Below are 23,002 nucleotides of genomic sequence, written 5' to 3' on the forward strand. Positions count from 1 at the left end.
GCTCACACAACAGTTACTTTTATTTCTTTGCTGTAAAAAAAATGTTTGATGCTACAATTCCAACACAACTCTGCTTCTGCTGATCTCTGCTGATTCTGTGTGCACATAATCTTACTGGATATGTGCCAATGTTTGGGGCCACCAGGTGGCGCATTGGAAGATGGCCGACAATAACATCTCTCCGACCCACACGAGGTAATTAAGAGGCTGCTATAGAAGAAGAAGAAGAGTTTGGATTTCATATCCCGCCTTTCACTTCCTTTAAGGAGTCTCAAAGCAGCTAACATTCTCCTTTCCCTTCCTCCCCCACAACAAACACTCTGTGAGGTGAGTGAGGCTGAGAGACTTCAGAGAAGTGTGACTGGCCCAAGGTCACCCAGCAGCTGCATGTGGAGGAGCGGAAACAGGAACCCGGTTCCCCAGATTACTCTCTCAACCACTACACCACACTGGCTATGGGAAGTATGCAGTCTTCCCGACCCCCCAAGGAGATGGGGGGGGGACAGTCTTGCCAGCAGTGGCCATAATGCACCCCCGGAATCGAGAGAAGGGGGTGCTGGTCACTTGGCACAGCCCTCGGTGAAGTCAGCTCTTCCCGGACGCCGTCTCCAACCTGCGCATGCTGGTTCGTTTCAGCTCGGAAACACAATTGGAAATATAATTGGAAATATATAATTGGAAAGGAGCTGAAGCACATACATCAAGCAAAGTCTGAGAGATAAGGCTGCTGATTAATGGATCTCTGGGATCAGAGCAGTGGGAGAGGACAAATAAATCAAGCGATGAAGCGCCATTAAGAGATTGGTATGTTTGGAGAAGGGGGGGGTGGAGGAAAAAACTTTTCTTTTCTTTATCCTATGTGAGCATTAATAATAACCCTCCACCCCAAAGAAAGTAGAAAGAAGAACCGCCATATTTTATTTATCATAAGCAGGAATTCAAAAACTGTGTGGGATGAATTAATGATGAATGAAGAGAGGATTGGTAAATATCGGAGAATGGAAAATTCTATGACGCGGTTTAAAATGGCGTCTCGCAAGACAGGCTTGTTTAAGAAAGACGGGGGGAGGAGAACCAGGACTCATTGTAATGTGAATGATGATTGAACTTGAATTTAACCTGGCAGAGCCCTCTATGAGATATTTTACTTTTTTTTTAAGGTAATATTTATTAAAGTTTTAAAGGTTACAAAAATAGAAAAGAGAAAACACCAAATTAAGCAAAAACAAGACAACACATCACAATAAGGAAAAAGAAAAAGAAAGAAAAAGAAAGAAAAAACAGAAAAATAGAAACAATTAAAAAACACATCAAACCTTCCCATAACTTATCTTTCATTTGCTTGTTTCCTTGACCTCCTCATGCCTTCCTTTTTTGTATTCTAGTTCGGTTAGCTATTTCAGCAAATCCTTTCCATCTTTCCCAGTTTTTGTCCTATAATTTATCTTAATATAATGTAACTTTGCATTCTCTCCTTTCACCAATTAACAATCTATTTTTACTTAATCCTTTATAACATTTCTGCTAAAACCACATAACTTCATTCCAACATCCTTCTAACATTCCTTAATTTTACAATGTTTCTGTAAATAAACTTTAAATTTTTTCCAATCTTCTTCCGTCGACTCTTCTCCCTGGTCTCGGATTCTGCCAGTCATTTCCGCCAGTTCCATGTAGTCCATCACCTTCATCTGCCATTCTTCCCGGGTGGGTAGATCTTGTGTCTTCCAGTACTTTGCAATAAGTATTCTTGCTGCTGTTGTAGCATACATAAAGCTCTATCCTTCTTTGTCACCAATTGGCCGACCATGCCCAGGAGAAAGGCCTCTGGTTTCTTCAGAAAGGTATATTTAAATACCTTTTTCATTTCATTATAGATCATCTCCCAGAAAGTCTTAATCCTTGGGCATGTCCACCAAAGGTGAAAGAATGTACCTTCAGTCTCTTTACATTTCCAACATATCTGGATAGAACTAGATAGAACTGTTTAATTAAAGCAGTAATAGAAGTGATGTTTGGATCCTCCTTCGGAGCTTGATGTATGGGTATCCCCAACAAAATTGAAAAAATTGGCTGTATAATTTGGAACTAATGTGAATTGAAATAATGTGATATGATTGGCCTGTTAATAAAAATTATGTTTAAAAAAAAAGGATATGTGCCAATGTTTATACGGGAATCGGCCAGAAGGGGAGCGTCCCGAAAATCATAAAGATACCAGAATAACCAGGAAGTAAGATTTCCTAAGTGACAAAATAAGCTAACACACTGAAGCTTGTATTTTAATATGAAATGGGAGTTTATTCTTTCAGGAAATTTCACAGTACTCTAGCAACGTCCAGAATTCTGAAGTGGTTTTTACCACAGAATCCCACTAGCATTCACCTCTAGTAGGCTTATAAACTTGTACATTAAAAATAGGTTATTTCCTTGCATATCTCTTTTGGGGTCTGCAGATTTAGCCATTGCAGTGGCTGCGGCTGGCCTTCTTCCTGGGATCCATGTCTCTGCTTGCTTGTGCCTGTTCTCTCTCCTGCCACCACCTGGCTGCCCTGCTGACTTGGGGAAATGCGCAGAAATGGCCAGGATGAGCTGTGGAACTTGGGGACGTGTAGTTCTTAAGAGGCCAAATCTCCATCTCCAAAATAATAATAATAATAATAATAATAATAATAATAATAATAATAATAATAAATGTTGCAGGTTTAGTTTTGGACCAGATGGCCACTGCGCTTTCTTAAATGCCCCAAACATCAGTTCTTCATTTTGTGAAAACAAAAGACACTGGATATGCAGAAGACCACATCTCCAAGCTTGAAGAGAGCTCAGAGTCTTCCCAGCACAAAAGCACAAAACCCCAAAACCCCCAAACAAAAGCTTTACCAATTTCTTAACACGGTCCTAAAGAATAAGTGCCTTATTTTTGAAAGACTGGGTTGTATTATTAATTATATCCCTTTTTAAGCTCACAATTTGGAAAATTCCCAAAATGGAAAATGAGCGAGGTCCCAACTAAAGAAGAATGGCAAATTAAGCTGAGAATATGCACAACTCACTGACTTAACATATAGAAGAAGTGAACAAGAAGAACATAAATTTAGAGAAGATTGGAAAATGTTTATTGAATATATGGGGTGGAATTATATATACTTGAAAACCTTGGCAGCATTAAGATAAATTCAACAGTGTAAATAAGTTTTGATGGGTGCAATAATGGAATACTGAATGGTTTAGTTTTTGTAAAATATGCAGGGATTTATGATATGCAAAATGAACCATAGAAAGAGAAGAAGGGAAATCATTGATATTTTAGGGATGTTAAAATGAGTATTTTAAATTGTAAAACAGAAAATTATATATGATTCTTATTGCCCTTTCCGTGTACTTTATAAAAGTCATGGTATCATTGTCAGTATTTTCACTGGTACTGTCCCAAAAGGTCACATGACCAGATGTTTACATTTGTTATGAATGTCTCTTTAAACAGAAGTCAGGCTGATAAACTTCTGCTTTTTGTTCTTTCTTTCTGTCTCTCACAAAGAGGATGTGTGAGAAAGCTGCTCACACAACAGTTACTTTTATTTCTTTGCTGTAAAAAAAATGTTTGATGCTACAATTCCAACACAACTCTGCTTCTGCTGATCTCTGCTGATTCTGTGTGCACATAATCTTACTGGATATGTGCCAATGTTTGGGGCCACCAGGTGGCGCATTGGAAGATGGCCGACAATAACATCTCTCCGACCCACACGAGGTAATTAAGAGGCTGCTATAGAAGAAGAAGAAGAGTTTGGATTTCATATCCCGCCTTTCACTCCCTTTAAGGAGTCTCAAAGCAGCTAACATTCTCCTTTCCCTTCCTCCCCCACAACAAACACTCTGTGAGGTGAGTGAGGCTGAGAGACTTCAGAGAAGTGTGACTGGCCCAAGGTCACCCAGCAGCTGCATGTGGAGGAGCGGAAACAGGAACCCGGTTCCCCAGATTACTCTCTCAACCACTACACCACACTGGCTATGGGAAGTATGCAGTCTTCCCGACCCCCCAAGGAGATGGGGGGGGGACAGTCTTGCCAGCAGTGGCCATAATGCACCCCCGGAATCGAGAGAAGGGGGTGCTGGTCACTTGGCACAGCCCTCGGTGAAGTTAGCTCTTCCCGGACGCCGTCTCCAACCTGCGCATGCTGGTTCGTTTCAGCTCGGAAACACAATTGGAAATATAATTGGAAATATATAATTGGAAAGGAGCTGAAGCACATACATCAAGCAAAGTCTGAGAGATAAGGCTGCTGATTAATGGATCTCTGGGATCAGAGCAGTGGGAGAGGACAAATAAATCAAGCGATGAAGCGCCATTAAGAGATTGGTATGTTTGGAGAAGGGGGGGTGGAGGAAAAAACTTTTCTTTTCTTTATCCTATGTGAGCATTAATAATAACCCTCCACCCCAAAGAAAGTAGAAAGAAGAACCGCCATATTTTATTTATCATAAGCAGGAATTCAAAAACTGTGTGGGATGAATTAATGATGAATGAAGAGAGGATTGGTAAATATCGGAGAATGGAAAATTCTATGACGCGGTTTAAAATGGCGTCTCGCAAGACAGGCTTGTTTAAGAAAGACGGGGGGAGGAGAACCAGGACTCATTGTAATGTGAATGATGATTGAACTTGAATTTAACCTGGCAGAGCCCTCTATGAGATATTTTACTTTTTTTTTAAGGTAATATTTATTAAAGTTTTAAAGGTTACAAAAATAGAAAAGAGAAAACACCAAATTAAGCAAAAACAAGACAACACATCACAATAAGGAAAAAGAAAAAGAAAGAAAAAGAAAGAAAAAACAGAAAAATAGAAACAATTAAAAAACACATCAAACCTTCCCATAACTTATCTTTCATTTGCTTGTTTCCTTGACCTCCTCATGCCTTCCTTTTTTGTATTCTAGTTCGGTTAGCTATTTCAGCAAATCCTTTCCATCTTTCCCAGTTTTTGTCCTATAATTTATCTTAATATAATGTAACTTTGCATTCTCTCCTTTCACCAATTAACAATCTATTTTTACTTAATCCTTTATAACATTTCTGCTAAAACCACATAACTTCATTCCAACATCCTTCTAACATTCCTTAATTTTACAATGTTTCTGTAAATAAACTTTAAATTTTTTCCAATCTTCTTCCGTCGACTCTTCTCCCTGGTCTCGGATTCTGCCAGTCATTTCCGCCAGTTCCATGTAGTCCATCACCTTCATCTGCCATTCTTCCCGGGTGGGTAGATCTTGTGTCTTCCAGTACTTTGCAATAAGTATTCTTGCTGCTGTTGTAGCATACATAAAGCTCTATCCTTCTTTGTCACCAATTGGCCGACCATGCCCAGGAGAAAGGCCTCTGGTTTCTTCAGAAAGGTATATTTAAATACCTTTTTCATTTCATTATAGATCATCTCCCAGAAAGTCTTAATCCTTGGGCATGTCCACCAAAGGTGAAAGAATGTACCTTCAGTCTCTTTACATTTCCAACATATCTGGATAGAACTAGATAGAACTGTTTAATTAAAGCAGTAATAGAAGTGATGTTTGGATCCTCCTTCGGAGCTTGATGTATGGGTATCCCCAACAAAATTGAAAAAATTGGCTGTATAATTTGGAACTAATGTGAATTGAAATAATGTGATATGATTGGCCTGTTAATAAAAATTATGTTTAAAAAAAAAGGATATGTGCCAATGTTTATACGGGAATCGGCCAGAAGGGGAGCGTCCCGAAAATCATAAAGATACCAGAATAACCAGGAAGTAAGATTTCCTAAGTGACAAAATAAGCTAACACACTGAAGCTTGTATTTTAATATGAAATGGGAGTTTATTCTTTCAGGAAATTTCACAGTACTCTAGCAACGTCCAGAATTCTGAAGTGGTTTTTACCACAGAATCCCACTAGCATTCACCTCTAGTAGGCTTATAAACTTGTACATTAAAAATAGGTTATTTCCTTGCATATCTCTTTTGGGGTCTGCAGATTTAGCCATTGCAGTGGCTGCGGCTGGCTTTCTTCCTGGGATCCATGTCTCTGCTTGCTTGTGCCTGTTCTCTCTCCTGCCACCACCTGGCTGCCCTGCTGACTTGGGGAAATGCGCAGAAATGGCCAGGATGAGCTGTGGAACTTGGGGACGTGTAGTTCTTAAGAGGCCAAATCTCCATCTCCAAAATAATAATAATAATAATAATAATAATAATAATAATAATAATAATAACGACAACAACAACAACAACAACAACAACAACAACAACAACAACAATATTTTTTATATATATATCCTGCTCTCCCCAGCCAAGGCCGGGCTCAGGGCGGCTAACAACCAATAATAAAAACGAGTTGAATGAATACAACTTAAAAGCAAGATTAAAATACAACATTAAAAAAATTAAAATGCAGCCTCATCACAGGAGGAGAAAGGAAAAAGAAAGAGGGGGAGGGAATCAAACTGGCTCCAAGCCAAAGGCCAGGTGGAACAAGTATGTCTTACAGGCCCTGCGGAAAGAAATCAGATCCTGCAGGGCCCTGGTCTCATGAGACAGAGCATTCCACCAGGCTGGAGTCAGTGTTGGAAAAGCCCTGGCTCTGGTTGAGGCTAACTTCCTTAGGGCTCGGGACCTCTAGGGTGTTGCTATTTATGGACCTTAAGGTCCTCCGTGGGGCATACTGGGAGATGCAGTCCCATAGGTATGAGGGTCCTAGGCCGTGAAGGGCTTTAAAGGTCAAAACCAGCACCTTAAATCTGACCCTGTACTCCACTGGGAGCCAGTGCAGCTTGAAAAGCACTGGGTGAATATGCTCCCATGGCAGAGACCCTGTGAGGAGCCTCGCTGCAGCATTCTGCACCTGCTGGAGTTTCTGGGACAGCTTCAAGGGCAGCCCCGCATAGAGCGAATTACAGTAGTCAAGCCTGGAGGAGACCGTCGCATGGATCACTGTGGCCAGGTCGGGGCAGGAAAGGTAAGGGGCCAACTGCTTGATGCGGCGAAGGTGGAAAAATGTCGCCTTGGCTGTTGCTGTAACCTGCGCCTCCATGGAAAGGGAGGCGTCAAGGATTACGCCCAAACTCTTAACGGAAGGCACTGGCACTAATTGGGCCCCCTCAAGAGAAGGGAGTTGGTCCCTCATCCCCATGCCATCCCGATCCAGCCATAGGACCTCTGTCTTTGAAGGATTTAGTGTCAATCGGCTCCCATGAAACCATCCAGCCACAGCTTCCAAGCATCTGGTCAGTGTGTTCGGGGCCGAGTCGGTGTGGCCATCCATCAGCAGATAGAGCTGAGTGGCAGATAGGCCATCCATCAGCAGATAGAGCCCAGCCCAAAGCTCCGGACAATCTGGGCAAGGGGGTGCATAAAGATGTTAAGAAGCATCGGGGAGAGGATTGCGCCCTGCGGCACTCCACACACCAAGGAGTGGCGTAGTGACATCTCCCTCCCTTGCGCCACCCTCTGTCCCCGACCAGAGATAAAAGAGCACAGCCATTTACAGGCTATGCCCTGTATCTCCACGTCGGCGAGACGGTGGTCCAGAAGATCATGATCAACCATGTCAAAGGCTGCTGACAAATTTAAAAGAATCAGCAGAACTGACCCGCCTCGATCCAGTTGTCTACGGAGATCATCTGTTAGGGCAACCAGAGCCGTCTCAGTCCCGAAACCAGGACGGAACCCGGACTGAAATGGATCTAAAGCCAATGTTTCCTCCAGAAACCTACCAAGCTGTTCAGCAACCACTCTCAAGAAGCCCAAGACAGCGGCAATAAAATGCCATTTTGCCATATGGAGAGCCCTAGAGAGTGGGCAGTGCCAGGGAAACCCCTGGGAAAGCCAGGTTTTCTACTTTTAAGGTTAACGTGCTTTCTAGCCAGTTAAAGCTAAAAAGCCATTTCTTTTAACTTTTTAACCTGTCCATTTCTATTACTTCTATTTCATCATCTTCCTTTTAATAAGTTTGGCCACCTGCATGATTCAGCTGCATGCTCTCAGCTTTCAGAGGGGGATGCAGGGTGCTAGAAAGGGAAGAGGACCTTCCCCCTCACCTCGGTGTTCATTAATTATATCCCATGAAAAGTTTGCATCGTCTTTATAGCCGAGTCTCTCTCCATGCAGGGGAATCCTAGGAGGTAGTTCCAGAGTGAGAACCTACCTGCTCACCCAACCCCCTTGATCTAGTTGCACCAGGAGCTGATCTGACCATGGCACTACTTAGGGTCGGATCACCCACGTCCATAAAGGTGAACACCAGGTCTAAGGCATGTCCGTGGCTATGAGTTGGGCCAAACTTCTTCAGGGACAGCCCCATGGAGGCCATGCTTTCTCTGAAGCCCTGAGCATCCCCTTGTAAGAGATACATGTTTTTATTGTCAAATCAGGCAAAGGTGGGTTATTCCCTGGCCTGTTACTTTAGAATTGCAAATTTCATTGCCACGCACTGCCACTTCCTGGTGAGGCAAAAGAAGAACTCTTTTCCTTTTCCTTCTGGTGTGGTGTTCTGTACATAGTGAAACCAATGTCCCCACTGTGGAAGGATGTGTGGATCCAGAATTGGCCTCCACAGTCATTTACGGACTCATTGTTAAAACCATGTTTATGGAAGACAATCTTACTCAGCTACGAGTGATCGCCAAAGAAGAAGAAGACGACATAGTATGCTTAGTCTTAAGGTTTAGACTTAACTTATTGTAAGTTATTGTAAGTTTAAGTTAAGTCTGCTGCAACTGGATTTCTTATGGACAGTGCCAATCCTGAATGTATTAGATTTGTGACCGTTAGGCTCATTTGCCTTCAGTAGCAGTAAAGCTCTGTTGGATGAAATATAATTGTCTCTGGTCTGTTTTTTGGGACTCCTGCAATGTGTTTAAGTTTTTACTCTGCTAACTATACATTGGAGTTCTGCTCTGGATCAATATTGAGTAGAATTACATGACACTTGCAACCCACAAAGCACCAGGCAGGAGTTATTTAAAACTACGGGATTCACCTCACAAACCCTGTCTGCAGAACCCCTGTCAATGGCATCCCTTTGCAAGGGGTCTCCTTCCCCCATGCCCCTCAAATTACCTGGGGGTGGGTGGGATAACCCCAGAACAGCACAGGGAGAGGATGATGATGATGATGATGATGATGATGATGATAAGAAGAAGAAGAAGAAGAAGAAGAAGAAGAAGAAGAAGAAGAAGAAGTCGTCACTGATGCCCCGCCCAGGCAGCTTAAGGCCAATCGGCAGACCAAAGATGTATGCAAACATGACTTGAAGGCTGGCAACATAAACCCTTACAGATGACCGCAGTGCCCAGAAACACAGTCAGGTCGTGCATCTACAGCAGTGACGAGAGGGGGAGCACAGAGAGAAGAAATACCATGGTGCATTTGCAGAAGTACAACTGGATGCCTTCACCTGCCCCAGATGCAACAAAACATGTCCTCCCACATCGGTCTCTACAGCCACAAGCAGGTGCTACAACCTTCCAACAGCTTGACCTCACCTCCAAAGGTGCAGTCCTCCATTGTCTCCCAAGACAAATGGATGCCAACCAATTATATCTTGCCCATCTGACTGGCTTGTCCAAGCCCCTCTAATACGCTTGCAGACAAGAACATTCAAACCAGCACATTTATTCAACCCCAAGTCCCTTTGTTAGACATGCCTACGTCAAACACCATGCTCTCTGGGTCTCTCCTCTGTCCAAAGGCTGTGAAGTATTGTGAAGACTCAAACTGCCAACCTTTCAATCGGCAAGCCAAAGAGGCTCAGTGGTTTAGACTACAGTGCCACCTGCTCCCTTCCAAATAAGAACAAGGAATGACCCAGATGGGACTCGAACCCAGAGTCTCCAGCTCCGGAGGTTGATGCCTTACCCATTAGGCCACTGGGTCACATCATATATGGGTGATCCCATCCCTGAATAAATTATCCTTAACTAAACTTAAAAAGGTCCCGAATCCATTTTTGAGAGCAACGTTGTTGTACTTATTCCACCAACGTTCTGAGATCTTAGGCAAAGCACCAGTAGTGGAGAAAGACTCTCCGGCACCTGTTGTGGGGCACCGAGGGGCAGGGCAAACCACCTATAGGGGCGGTGCAAACCACCCGGCAGCACCCGCACGACTGTGCACATGTGGCACCCATACGGACAGCCGTCCTACAGCTGGTGGGGGGAGACAGCGGGCCATTTTGTCACCCCCCCAGGGTGGCACCCGAGGCGGCCCGCAGCCCGCTTTGTATACCCCTGCAAAGCGCAGCAGTACAGAGGATGGGAGGCAAATTTGCTTTATTGGACAAATGACCTGCTTGTGGCTGGTTGGCCCCTAGATGGCGCTCATGTAACTAAGCTAGAGGAAAACGTGACATAATTGGCTGCAAATAATCGAGATGCAGACGTCTTGCAAAGCTCTAAAAAGAAGATTCAACACGCAAGGATCTGACTTTTGAACGCTGCTGCAACAGTGATAGCCCCAAATTGAAGGATGTCATAACAATTCTGCATTAAGCCCTTTTATCCCAAATCTCTGAACCGCTGGTAAATTTCTGAGAGGTATTGTAAGGTGATCTAGGAGGAAACAGTGAGACAGAGAGAGAGAGAGAAAGGATGCTTAAGCTGGGATACCATTGGAGTATTACCCCAGTGAAGTTATGTCATGTGAATCCAACTCAGAGAGTATGCTCCGATGGGAAGGGCGTAACCAGATTGGCACAATGTTTTACACGTGATCTTGTTCTGTGGTGCAGACACAGGAGGTTGCAACCGTTGTTAACCAGACGGCTTGTTATGCAGAGACTTAATCTTGTATCTGACAACCGCTGCCTGGCTAGAAAGAGCTCCTCATTGTGTGCATCGCCATCCATGCAGTTCCCATTGCAGGGACAGGGGTGCAAAGTTCGGTCTCTTACCTTAGCTGACAAGCAAAAACTTAAGGTAAAGAGGGGCGAAAGCAGGTGGAACAGGTTTGCAGGTACCCTGTGGAACCTTCTTCTCTTATGTGGCCAGTTGGAGAGGTATAAAACAACAGCCACTTCCCCAGAAAAATGTTTTGGTTACATTTCTGAGATCTCTCCCTGGCTAATCAGCCCCTGGTGGGCATTGCTAAGAGGATGAATTTAAGGTGCTTGTGCATTTTCTTTTCCAACATGTCAAACTCTAATGTTAAAGTTCTTTTGTTTATTTATTGAATGATGTTATGCAGATAGATAGATAGATAGATAGATAGATAGATAGATAGATACACAGTATATAATATATATGACTGTTAGCCCTGGCCTTGGCTTTCTGGGCCATGTGGCCAACATGACTAAACTGCTTCTGGCACAATGGAAGACCGTGATGGAAACCAGAGTGCACGGAAAAGCTGTTAACCTTCCTGCCACAGCGGTACCTACTTATCTACTTCTATGCAAATTAGGTTATTTGCACAGGATAATGTACATAGAAAAATGTTCTTATGCCCTAGACAGTGAGCTAATTTAGCATGTTTACAGTCGTACCTTGGAAGTCAAACAAAATCCGTTCCAGAAGTCCGTTCGACTTCCAAAACATTTGGAAACCAAGGCTCAGCTTCCAGAGCTTCCTGCAGCCAATTGGAAGCCACAGAACCCATGAAGGGACATTCGGGTTCCAAAAGAACATTCGCAAACCACAACACTCACTTCTGGGTTTGTGGCGTTTGGGAGCCAAAAGTTTGAATTGCAAGGCGTTCGACTTTCAAGGTATGACTGTATTTTACTTACATTTTACTAATATGCAAAAACTTTGAAACCAGTGAAGATATGACACGGAAAATTCTCCAGACCACATCATGGCATACAGTCGCCTCTATCCCACTCTGCCCTGCCCTGCCCATTTCCAGCACGGCTTCAGTGCAGAAGGCAGTCCTCAAGTGTGTACTTGCCACATCCAGTGCTGCACTAGAAAAACAAATGAACACTGCAAGATAGCAGTGTGTGACAGAGATATGGGGCTTGGGTTGAAGGGGGTCACGGAGTTCAGGAGGTTGTTTCAGGAATTAAAAAATAAAAATACTTCGACATTTAATTTACAAAGTTTTATATATATATATATATGTGTGTGTGTGTGTGTGTCTGCATATCTAAGGAGTCCCCTGAGCATTTAGAATCTACCACCTAATTTTTAGATTGCCCTGTTTCCAAACTGATAGGAACGTATGGCTCATGTGCACTAATAGAGGGGATGATGGTTATTTGGGACAGCAGCACTCCCTCATGAAGCCTTTGCGGTTCAGGGAAATAAAAATGGTCTATCATATTAGCATATGGCTGGCTTTCACAGGTTAGAACAAAATGGCTTCTTTTTCACAAATCCACCTAAATTCAGCGGTGCACATTTCAGAGCGAACTTGACCAGATTTCACAACTCCACAACCGGCTCTGTTTCCTGGAAGAGGCAGTGGGAACCTGTAGAAACAGAGAAAACCTCTAGTCAGTAATTTCACAATGCATGAAGCACCGTGCAGGATTAGACCAAAGGTATATCTTGTCCCGGAACAGGGACCAGCCATTTGTCTGGAACTTGAGAAGAGCTGCCAACAGACTCCAGCAGGTGTCAATCAACTGATGCCATTATGTCAGATGGTTGACAGGTACATTGTCCTGTCCACCTATGGAAGTTGGACCACAAGGTGATAAGAGAAGAATCTGGCCCGCTGGACCAAGAAAAGTTCCCCTGATCTAGTCCATCCAGCCTAGTGTCTCTGAGAAGCTCCTGAGGATTTTCCTTCTCCTGCTCCCCAAATCTGATATTCTGAGGGATACTGCATCTAAAACACAGCAGTCTGAATTAGTGGTCACAACTAATCACTGCCTGCAGTCTATCCTCCAATCATTTATTTAATCCTGTTTCTCCAAGACATATAATCTCCAAATTGGGAAATTCAGATTAGCTATAGCCATGGATAACAGTAATCAACTGTGAAAGCTAACCTGAACTTCCCAGTTTGCAGATTTTAACCCCACAAACATCTAATCTCCTAACTGAGGGACTAAGATGACAGAAGAGTGGCTATAGTAATTTTAGAGGAAAATCACAATGTGCCCTTGGAAGAAGTCTCACTTGCTCAAGCCTGATTGTCTGAATGTACCTCATGAGGCCTGGCCCACAATTTGAGGACCTTGTACTGTGCTTGTTGTGTGACAACGTGCTGAGCTGCGATAGGTTCATGTTCCCAATATCTCACAGTCCATGTCCACATTCCTCCCCCTACCATGGTAGGGTGGTGTTAAAGAAACTTGTGAAGTGTGAGCTACTTTTCTTTAGGAAAAAGTTAATCCTGCTACGATCTGAGAAAAGGTGGAAGAACTGCAAGGGAAATACTGTGGGTGTCCCATAAAAGGAGAGCAAATAAAGCATGGCAATTCCACACTAAACACCAAGTTTGAAGCTATTGAAATTTGGTGTGTGGAGTGCGGCTTGTGAATTTGGTTAGAGTAGGCATTACAGTACTTGTTGCGCGCGCGCTCTCTCTCTCTCTCTCTCTCACACACACACACACAGAGAGAGAGAGAGAGAGAGAGAGAGAGATCTGTAGAGGAGAAAATAATAAAGATACTTATTATAGGAGGTACATAAAACTTGGAAAAGAAAAATACTAGTTCTAAGCTAACAGTGTAGAGAAGACAAAGGCACTAATATGGAAATGAGGCATCTGCAATTCAGAGAAAGCTATTATTACTGTACAGGAAAGGTTGTGTTTGTACAAATGTAGGAAAACACTTACAAGGCTTGATTTAAGGCTGAGCCTTCCACCCAGGTCCAGGTGTTGCGCAGATGTGTAACATTAAGTCCAATCCAGACAGGATATTTCTCTTGAGTGAAGTCCTGTATGAATTCCTGTCAATAACACGAGGGAAATTGTAATTCTGCTAGTGTTCTTGTTTCTTTGTCGAAAACTATTGAGCAGGGATGGTTCAGTTTCAGTTTCTCTGTGTTTAATTTTTCTAACCTTCAGCTCAGTTCTCTACATTTCCACATCAGTGTTTTGGGTGTGTGAATTTCTTTTAATATACCTATTTTAGAAGCAGTTTTGCCTAATGCATACATTTTTTTTTTTTTTGCAAAGGAAGCTTCCCTAATACAGCGCATTTTTTATTTTTATTAATGCATGCATTTTTATGCATGGTTCATAATGCATGCTTCATAACTCCAGTATGTGCATTTTTGTACACAGCACTTGACTGAAGACCTGCATTGCAAAATCCAGAGTCATGTTGTTTTTCCTACCATTTCTGCCCAATCCCGGACCACGAGCATTTGAGATCTCTTCCTGGAACAGTCGTTGTAGCCCCCAAGCCATTGCCATTTCTCTTTAGAAAGCCAGTAGCACTTCCCCTCCCGTGCAACCCAGTTGTTTGGACAGAGCTTACACCTGGCACTTTCTATAAGCAGGAAAAAAGAGAAAGAAAAGGCATATGATTATTTTAGTCTAGTCATCATTTCAGTTCTTTACATACAGTGGTACCATGGTTCTCAAATCCGTTCCGGAAGTCTGCTCCAAAACCAAAGCATTCCAAAACCAAGGTGCGCTTTCCCATAGAAAGTAATGCAAAATGGATTAATCTGTTCGAGACTTTTAAAAACAACCCCTAAAACAGCAATTTAACATGAATTTTACTATCTAATGAGACTATTGATACATAAAATGAAAGCAATTCATTGAAAATGTAAAAACTGAAAATGAAAAAAATGAAAGCAAAAATGTACTGCAGTCACACAGTCAATCAATCAATCAATCAATCAATCAGTAGCTGAACTGGGTTCCACAGTCACAAAAACAAAACAAAAAAGAGCCGCAAAAACAAAAAGACAGATCTCAGCGTGGCACTCAAATCAGAAGCATAACACTCAAAACGGAGAATGTTCGGCTTGCGGGAAAGGTTTGCAAACAGTTTGCAAACAGTTACTTCTGGGTTTGCAGTGTTTGGGTTCCAAGTTGTTTGAGTACGAAGGTGTCTGAGAACCAAGGTACCACTGTATTATGGTTGTTCACACAAATGAAGACTGAACCAATACTCCATGCTCTGGTAGCTGCAAGGTGCTCTATGTGAAGCTGCCCTGAACACTGTTTGGGAAACTACAGAATGCAGCAGCCAGATTGCTGGTGGGGATGGCTGTGAGAAGGAGCGTGAAGCAGCCACATGGCTTGACTATTAGTGTCCAAGCCCAATTCAGGGTGCACAGGTTAGTTTCAGAAGTCCTAAAGGACGTGGGACTCAAATATCTCACTATTTTCAGATCCATCCCTACATAAGAACCACATTTTCGCCAATAATAGGCAAATGTTTCAGGCATAGCAGGAGGAAGAGATGGAAGCTTACCTGTAAACGGCTCACACAGGTGAATGGCCATCAGTTCAGAACAGGGGCTTCTATCTGCTCTCGTGGGGCTTTTCAAGGTTCCTGCTTCATCCTCAGTAGCATTGGCAGCTGTTCCACAAGTTTCACCTTTCCATAAGACTCCCTCCAAAGCTTGAGCCGCAGAGGGGCAGATGATATCAGAAAGCCGTTTTACAATAAACAGCAGTGTGAGGCAGCACAAAGCTAGTGTTATCCCACAATTTCAAATGCATCCCCCCCCCATCTCTTTCCTTGTTGCCAGAAATCATGTGAACCACCCGGATATCTTCAGATAAAGGGCAGTATATAAATTTAATACAATTAAATCCAGGCTTTTAGAGAAGTGGGTTTCTTGCATAAAAGCGCTCAATCCATGACAACTGCGCAACCAGAATCTTGCCAGCAGGGGACTGAATCTCGCCCAAAAATAGTGACAGTCAGGAAGGGCCCTTAGACAACAATCACTGGATTTCTAACCTCTGAGGCCTAAAATGAATTGGGTGGTGGGACACTGAAGTGGAGAAACTGCAGGAAAACTCACCTCCTGCTGCTTCCCCCCCCCCCAAAAAAATACTGTTCTTCAGGCCATTTCCCCCTTTCTGGATGCAAACCTCTGCTGCAAGTTAAATATGATGGGAGCAGCAAGGGTTAAGCCATCCCTTTTTACCTGCTATACCTCTCTATTCCCTCCCACCATCAAAGGAAGGGAGCCAAACTGAACCATTATTTGAAAATCTTTATAGTCCACCTTTCTTCCAAACTGGGATTCACGGCGGCTTTAGAAACATCATTATAAAATGCAAAGTAATAAACCAATAGTTAAAAATACATTAAGACACACTCAGAACCAGCACTAAAGTGCAGTTTGCTCTGGCAGCAGCTAGGTGGTCAACATCATCTGCACTTCAGTTTTCAGTGGTCTGTCTGATTAATAAGGTCTTAACCTGCCAGAGGAAGGGAAACAAAGAGGAAGTCCTTCTAGCCCAAGCATGTACATTTTTTCCGGTGGTAAAATTGTAATAATAGCTCAACAACCTCAATCCTAAAAAAGGTCAACAACTTTGGTCAGCCCTTTGGTTCACTTCATCAAATTTGGCCCTCTTTGAAAAAAAAATTGACAACCCTGGTCTAGCCTCTCGCTTATGGGGGGAGCTTTTATTCACGTATCTCCCAATTCCTACAATAACCACTAATGTGAGGTGTAGATAGAGCACCAGAGAGATGATTTGAAGGATGAAAAATAGAAAAATAGAAAAAAGCTGACTTAACTAGGAAGCTGTAATGCCTGCAACGCTCAACAGTGCAGTTTTGTGATATCATCTTAGAAGGGGTTTGACTACGTTGGTTGCCATTAACAGTGCCATGTACCGGTACTTCACAAATCACCACTGCTCAGGGCAAATGCATACTCTTAAGGCTGCGATGAAACATTATGATAGTCATGTGTCTTTTGCCCAAAGCAGCAAACTTGAGTTTCCTCTGTCTCTGTCTCTGTCTTGTAGCATCTTCTGCTATGTGTAATACGATGTCACCTAATGTTACAGTGCCCCACCTCCCTGCTTCCTTGGTTGACCCTTGCCTGGACTGAAAAACACTTTGCATGCAACAAACCTACCGTAATATTTTGCATTACTAGACGTCACCAGGCAGAGGGAGAGAATTAGGCACTGCGTTTTAGCTTTGGGCAGAGGCACCTCACACCCTGAGCTCTAGACCAGGGGGGTCGGCAGACTTTTTCAGCAGGGGGCCGGTCCACTGGCCCTCAGACCTTGTGGGGGGCCAGACTATATTTTTTTTTGGGGGGGTGAACGAATTCCTATGCCCCACAAATAACCCAGAGATGCATTTTAAATAAAAGCACACATTCTACTCATGTAAAAACACACTGATTCCCGGACCGTCCGCGGGCCAGAATGAGAAGGCGATTGGGCCGCATCCGGCCCCCGGGCCTTAGTTTGCCTACCCATGCTCTAGTCTGATGGTCAGCACAGCCAGCCATTATTTGGGTGGGCACACACCCCTTCCAGCTGTCTGAAGGCCTGCCACCCTGAGGCCAACGCCTCACCTCACCTCATGGGCAAGCCGGGCCTGAGAGTCAGATGACCTCTTTCTAAACTGAGAAGATACCAAGTGCTCTAGTTTAAGATGATCCACCTTTCCTGAACATTTACTGGGGGAGGGCACACAAATCCACTTCGTTGTCTCCCCCTCCCCTCACTCTGAATATTATTTCCCCTTTCCCCCACAGAGTTTTGATCAAGGAACTGTGCACTACACATGCCATGTGGTTTTAAAATAAAGGGTTTTGGGGTTTGTTTGTTTGTTTTTTGGAAAACGAAGACAGACATCTAAGAACTTACCAAACACGATCAGCGCAATCACGGCCGATCCCAGAATGACACAGATTGCCCCTAATATCCCCAGTGAGATTTTGTACCGAGCGATTAGTCTAGAATTGCCTGCAAGAATTCAATGAGGAAATTTAACTACATTTCTGACCCTTGGCAGCTAATTCCCTGCCCCCCCCCCCGGCATACATATTCAACACAGCACTAAGATTGCCCTGTCTCATATTTTTGGCGTGAGTATCCTGGAAACAACCGTATGTCCTGAATCAGAAACAATCATTATATTCAGGACAGAGAAGCTGTTGTTGTAAACATGCCTTATTGGCTCTCTGCAGAGGCTCCCACGCACTAAAGTTTTGCAATGTCCGACTGGCACTGACAGAGGAGACCTAAGAACATACCAAAAAACCCTTTTATGCAGTTTGCAAGCAGCATATGAGCACAATACCACTCTCTCCACTTGTAATCTCCAGTAACTGGTATCCAGAGGTAGACCATAGCAGCCATTATTATTATTATTATTAATAATAATAATAAACAAATTTATAGAATGGATCACAGTATAAAGTCATCAAAGCAGTCCCCGTGATTAAAAATAAAGCCAAACACAAAACACAGGTTCTAAAAACAATAAAACTTGCAATGCAACACAATTTCATCAGATACAAAAGGAATCTTCCATAAAGGACTGGGTTAAAACCTTCCAAAACAAAGTCTTCAGTAGGTGACTGAACATTATCACACATAGCATATCTATCTGATTTTGAGTGGTATCTGATTCCAGAGAGCAGGAGCTGCAGCACTAAAGGCCAGGTTTCTAGTCCATGCTAAGCACACCTCTGGAGTGCATGGTACTTTCAGCAGTGCCCCATATGAGGAGCACAGTTGCAGGGCAGGGCAAGGCAGGGCAGGGCAGTGATACAACAGGCCATAAGTTCCCTCAGATATCTTGGTCCCTTCTAGGGCATTGCAATTTGTGTCACATCTAACTTCCTCTGGTGAGTGCTGGAAGGAACATTATTTTAGTTTGCAGTTGGACTGCAATGAATGTTGAATTTGTGCAGCTGATAGACAAGTAGCAATGCAAGAGGCTTCAGCCGGCTTTGTGGGCCCAGGGCTGTTTTAAGAAATCACACTGCCAGCATGCATTCATTTCTGCTGGCCCGGTTCAACCTGAACTTTTAGAAATAGTATTTTATCACAAAACAGTACCACAAGTATCTAGCACTCTGGCCTCAAGATTAATAAATGATGATGATGATGATGATGATGATGATGATAACAACAACAACTTGACCCTGTCAAAAATTGCACTGAAAGTGTGCAGAGCAGACAGTGCATTTTATTCAGAAGTATATCAACTGCTCTAGACTAGCCTTGCTTTTGGCCAGATTCTCCTGCCTCAAAGACACGGCCAGCTCTAGACCTTATTATTTCTTAAAGCCACAACATTCTCCACCGTGTCTCAATTCTCCAAAGGAACACAGACCCCAGGTGAATGCCTGGAACCCCATGGCCTCTTGCCACCACTCAGCAGAGAGCGCAAGACTGTTGTAACATGGTTATATTTCTTAGGTACTCTGATTGCAAGGTACCTCAAAGTGGCTCACGTTTAAATAAATTACAAACACCAATGGAAACCTAAAAACACAACCATACAAATTTTAACAGTGAAAAGCACGACTAAAAAGACGCTACTGCTCGTTGCCACTGGTAGCCTTATCCTCCATGATTTTGTTTAATACCCTTTCAAAGCCATCCAAGTTTTGCAGGAGTGGATTCTATAATTTCAATATGCACTTGGAGATAGGTAGCCGTGTTGGTCTGCCATAGTCAAAACAAAAAATTCCTTCCAGTAGCACCTTAAAGACCAACTAAGTCAGTTCTAGGTATGAGCTTTCGTGTGCATGCACACTTCTTCAGATACACTGAAACAGAAGTTACCGGACCCGTCTATAAGCACTGTCAATATGCACTGTCCCTTTGTCTGTCCTGAATTTCCCAACATCCAGCTTTATTGGATGAACCCTAGTTCTTAGATTAGGAGAGAAGGAGAACTTTGTAAATTTTCTTTATGTTATGTCCCTGTATTCATGACCTTGCCTTCTTTTTCTACCGGCCCTCCAGATCATTTTGTTGTGAATTTTAACACAAATATAAATAATAAAAAAGATTAGCTCAACACTGTCATGCAAAGTATGAAATAAAATGAACCTTATGCCCAACTGCTCCCTGCTCTCTGCATTTACTGCTAAGCAGCTTACAAAGTATCAAGCTCACTTACGCAGAGTGGTATTCAACTAGATGTTACTCTGAGTAGACCCACTGAAATTAATGCACATGACCAAGGCTATCCTCCTAAGCCCACTTTCACCTGGAAAGTAAACTCCATTGAATTCAGCAGAACTTACTCCTCAGTAGACACGGTTAGGTTTGCGGTGCATAAATTGCAACGAATCTACATTGAGTAAAAACTTAGTTGAATACAACCAACAAAATATGAACTAGCAGTGATACCCCAAAAAGTTGCTCAAACCTAATTCAGAGAGGGTTGTGTGCCCCAGAGAAGGGCACTGTTTAATAATAATATAAAAGTGCAAACGAATATTTTGTTTTCTATTAAAAAAACCCCATACCTTGCATCCTCTTAGCTTCTGCCCAGCGTGCAGAGTTTTTATTACTTGGCTGGGGACTTAACACCATGTATCCGTTTTCATCTTCCATGGCCCCAAATGGTTAAATCTCAAGAGACTTATGGAAAAGAATGAGCTTGAGTAGATGCTGGCTAGATCTCTTGAATGTGGGGCTCAGGGTTGCAAAGGAAATGCAAGCACCCTTTCCGGCGTCTCAACTGTGAAACCACAGGTAAGGTCTTAAAAAGTGACCATAATAGATAATAATCTAACACAGTATATAGCAGGCAAGGTCTAGCACTTTTCTTGGGTACCAGATCTCAAATGCATATGCAGGCTGCCAATATAGCAGTATTCAAAAGCACACTGGCCGCGACTGGCAGCAACGCTGGAAGCCACTGAGAGCCTCATCCTTCCTGAATTCATCTAGTCCTCTTTTTAAGCCATCCATGTTGGTGGCCATATATTTGTTTCTTGCTCTTCCACCCAGGAGCTCATGGTTGTCTATTTTCCTCCCCTTTCCTCCTGCCTTTTATATTTGCACCTTGCAACAGCCTGCGAGGCAGGCTAGACTAAGCTAATGGATGTACATGGCTCAGCAGCTCTTGTCAACAGATGCAGGGATGCAGGGAGCCTAATCCACATACAGTGTTCCAGGCGCAGAAATACCTGTTGCAGTTTCCATCCAGCACCTCCTAACTAGAACCTGGCAATTAGAGAAAGCTACCTGTTGTTAGCAACTCTGAAAGGCTTGCTAAAGTGATCAACAAGCCTCCTGTTCTAGCGTTTTGCCACAGGACAGCTCAACCTGCACATCCTGCAGTATAATTTATATCACTGAATGAACAAAAACAAAACCCAGGATCTCATATGCAGTACACAGGTAAAACCAGTGTTTTTTCCCCTTAAAAAATATGTTTAAGGGTACTCTCACTTTCCTACTCATACTGAAATACTGCCCCTCAATTAGGCCAAACTTAGATTCACAAAATGTTTAGGGGTATGCGTACCCCCAGAAAAAAGCACTGGGTAAAACTGCAACTGACCTACACACACAATATAGAAGCTGCCATTTTTTTACCCTGCAAACATGGAGGAAAACCCTTTAATTCTGAGAAACATAGCTTGCCGGATTTATCAATAATTGCTATGGTGATGCAAATACATCCAACAATGTTAGCAAAAGGGGGGAATTTGTGGATATTAACATGCTGAGCACATTAACACTACGCAGCCTCCACTTTTGCGTAGCTTTAGTGAACAAAGGTCTTCTGAGCACTCCATCTGCAAAGGTCTGTAAATGCCACCTTGAAAGCAGCATCATTTTTATCAGAGCAACTGAGGAAGGCAGAAGACAAAACATTTTGCAATGAGAATTTAAAATGTGTTTTGTGTGTCAATGTAATAAATGTACGGTTTTTAGTGATTAACTGCATCTATTAGGGGAGGGGTGGTAGCTCTGGTGGGGGACACATTGTGCTGCTTCTGGGGTGGTTTGTCCACCTTTGGTCCGGATTTAGGTTTGATGAGGCCCTAAGCTATTGGAAGGTAGTGGGGTCTTTTATATGTCCAGCTGTCCTTTGGCAACAACAAATTATCGCTGCTATATGGTAATTTATGGACCTAATAAGTCCCTTCACAACACAAAACACAGTTGCTGTATGTTTAATTTTATTTGTTTTTTATCTTATATTTTGGAAATGCACATCCAGTTCCCCCCCTTTATTTTTTTGGCTGGCCCCGAGAGGGGCCCTAAGCTATAGCTTGTTTAGTTTACACGTATATCCGGCACTGGTCCCCACCCTGCACTCAGCTCTCCCCCTGCGGTTCCGAGAAGCTGTCAGCGCAGCTTTGACTGGCCGGCTAAACCAGGTGAGGGGAACCTATGAGTCTCAAACTCTTGGTGTTTTAGGGACTTCCCGTGCATGCGAAGGCAGGCTGCAGCAGATTGAGCAGATGAGACCAAGCGGGGGTCCAACAGTCACTGTATGTGCTACTACCACTTCCTCTAAAAATAATAAAAGAATAGCAAACCTTGAAGCGAGTTCCATGAAAGGAGCTTGAGGTTATCTTTTGGGGAACTTGCTTTATGGAACCATTTTTTCCTCAAAAGGGTGGAAGTGGAAGGCAGCCTTCCAAACCTCCCTTGAGTAACCCTAACCTAGATCATTTACACGTGTCAGGGGGAATTCCATCTGCACTCAGTGGGAGTTACCGTACTTCTCAGCGAAGTTCCTCTAAGCCTTAATCACTGAGAACCGTCCAATATATATATAAATTGTCCAGTAGCACCTTAGCTAAATTTGTTCTTTGGTATGAGCTCACACCAAGAACAAACTTAGTTGTCTCTAAGATGCTACTGGAAAATTCCTTTATCCATTTGTAAGATTGCTAGCAGCACTGGAGCGCAAAGCTGAGCGCTTGCTTGCTTGCTTGCTTGCTTGCTTGCTTGCTGTGCGCAGCCGAGGTCCCTCTGCGCGATTGCAACGCGCGCACCCCAGGGACGGGCTTCGCTTTCCTCCCTCTGGGGCTGCAAGGCGTCGACTAAGCGAGCGCATCCTCCCTGCAGCATTGCGTGGGGGCAGCTTCTCTGCTGGCTTGCGGGCATGAGGACGAGGTATTTGCAACAGAAATGGTTTTTTCC

General features: G+C 43.3%; 2 protein-coding genes across 4 annotated transcripts in view; one reads left to right on the top strand and one right to left on the bottom strand.

Moving 5' to 3' along the window:
- Positions 1-23,002, top strand: part of LOC309337200 (C-type lectin domain family 2 member B-like) — a gene marked incomplete at its 5' end in the record, with an annotated part of 88,968 nt that overhangs the window by 42,871 nt on the left and 23,095 nt on the right. The gene's annotated exons all lie outside the window — the stretch shown is intronic.
- LOC309337206 (killer cell lectin-like receptor subfamily F member 1) lies at positions 12,144-20,465 on the bottom strand. Of its 3 annotated transcripts, XM_081853947.1 has the most exons (6): positions 20,362-20,465; positions 17,738-17,836; positions 15,360-15,509; positions 14,266-14,420; positions 13,763-13,875; positions 12,144-12,443 (listed from the first exon to the last, which is right to left on the bottom strand). In XM_081853947.1, the coding sequence occupies exons 1-6, from the start codon at positions 20,447-20,449 to the stop codon at positions 12,320-12,322; spliced, it is 729 nt and encodes a 242-aa protein (XP_081710073.1). In that variant the 5' UTR covers positions 20,450-20,465; the 3' UTR covers positions 12,144-12,319. The 3 variants fall into 3 exon arrangements, with proteins under 3 accessions (XP_081710073.1, XP_081710074.1, XP_081710075.1); XM_081853948.1 differs by lacking the exon at positions 17,738-17,836 and having other exon boundaries at positions 12,146-12,443; XM_081853949.1 differs by lacking the exon at positions 12,144-12,443 and having other exon boundaries at positions 13,817-13,934.

The sequence above is a fragment of the Podarcis erhardii genome, assembly GCF_964252035.2.
Source record: "Podarcis erhardii genome assembly, chromosome: 2".
NCBI lineage: Eukaryota > Metazoa > Chordata > Lepidosauria > Squamata > Lacertidae > Podarcis > Podarcis erhardii.

What these genes read in the sequence shown, in the direction of transcription:
- LOC309337206 (XM_081853947.1), bottom strand. Translation starts at nt 20,449, where the DNA reads ATGGAAGATGAAAACGGATACATGGTGTTAAGTCCCCAGCCAAGTAAT. An exon ending in CCTGTGTGAGCCGTTTACAG is followed by an intron (nt 14,421 to 15,359) that starts GTAAGCTTCCAT and finishes TCCTGCTTATAG; the next exon opens with AAAGTGCCAGGTGTAAGCTC. An exon ending in TCCGGGATTGGGCAGAAATG is followed by an intron (nt 13,876 to 14,265) that starts GTAGGAAAAACA and finishes TGTTATTGACAG; the next exon opens with GAATTCATACAGGACTTCAC.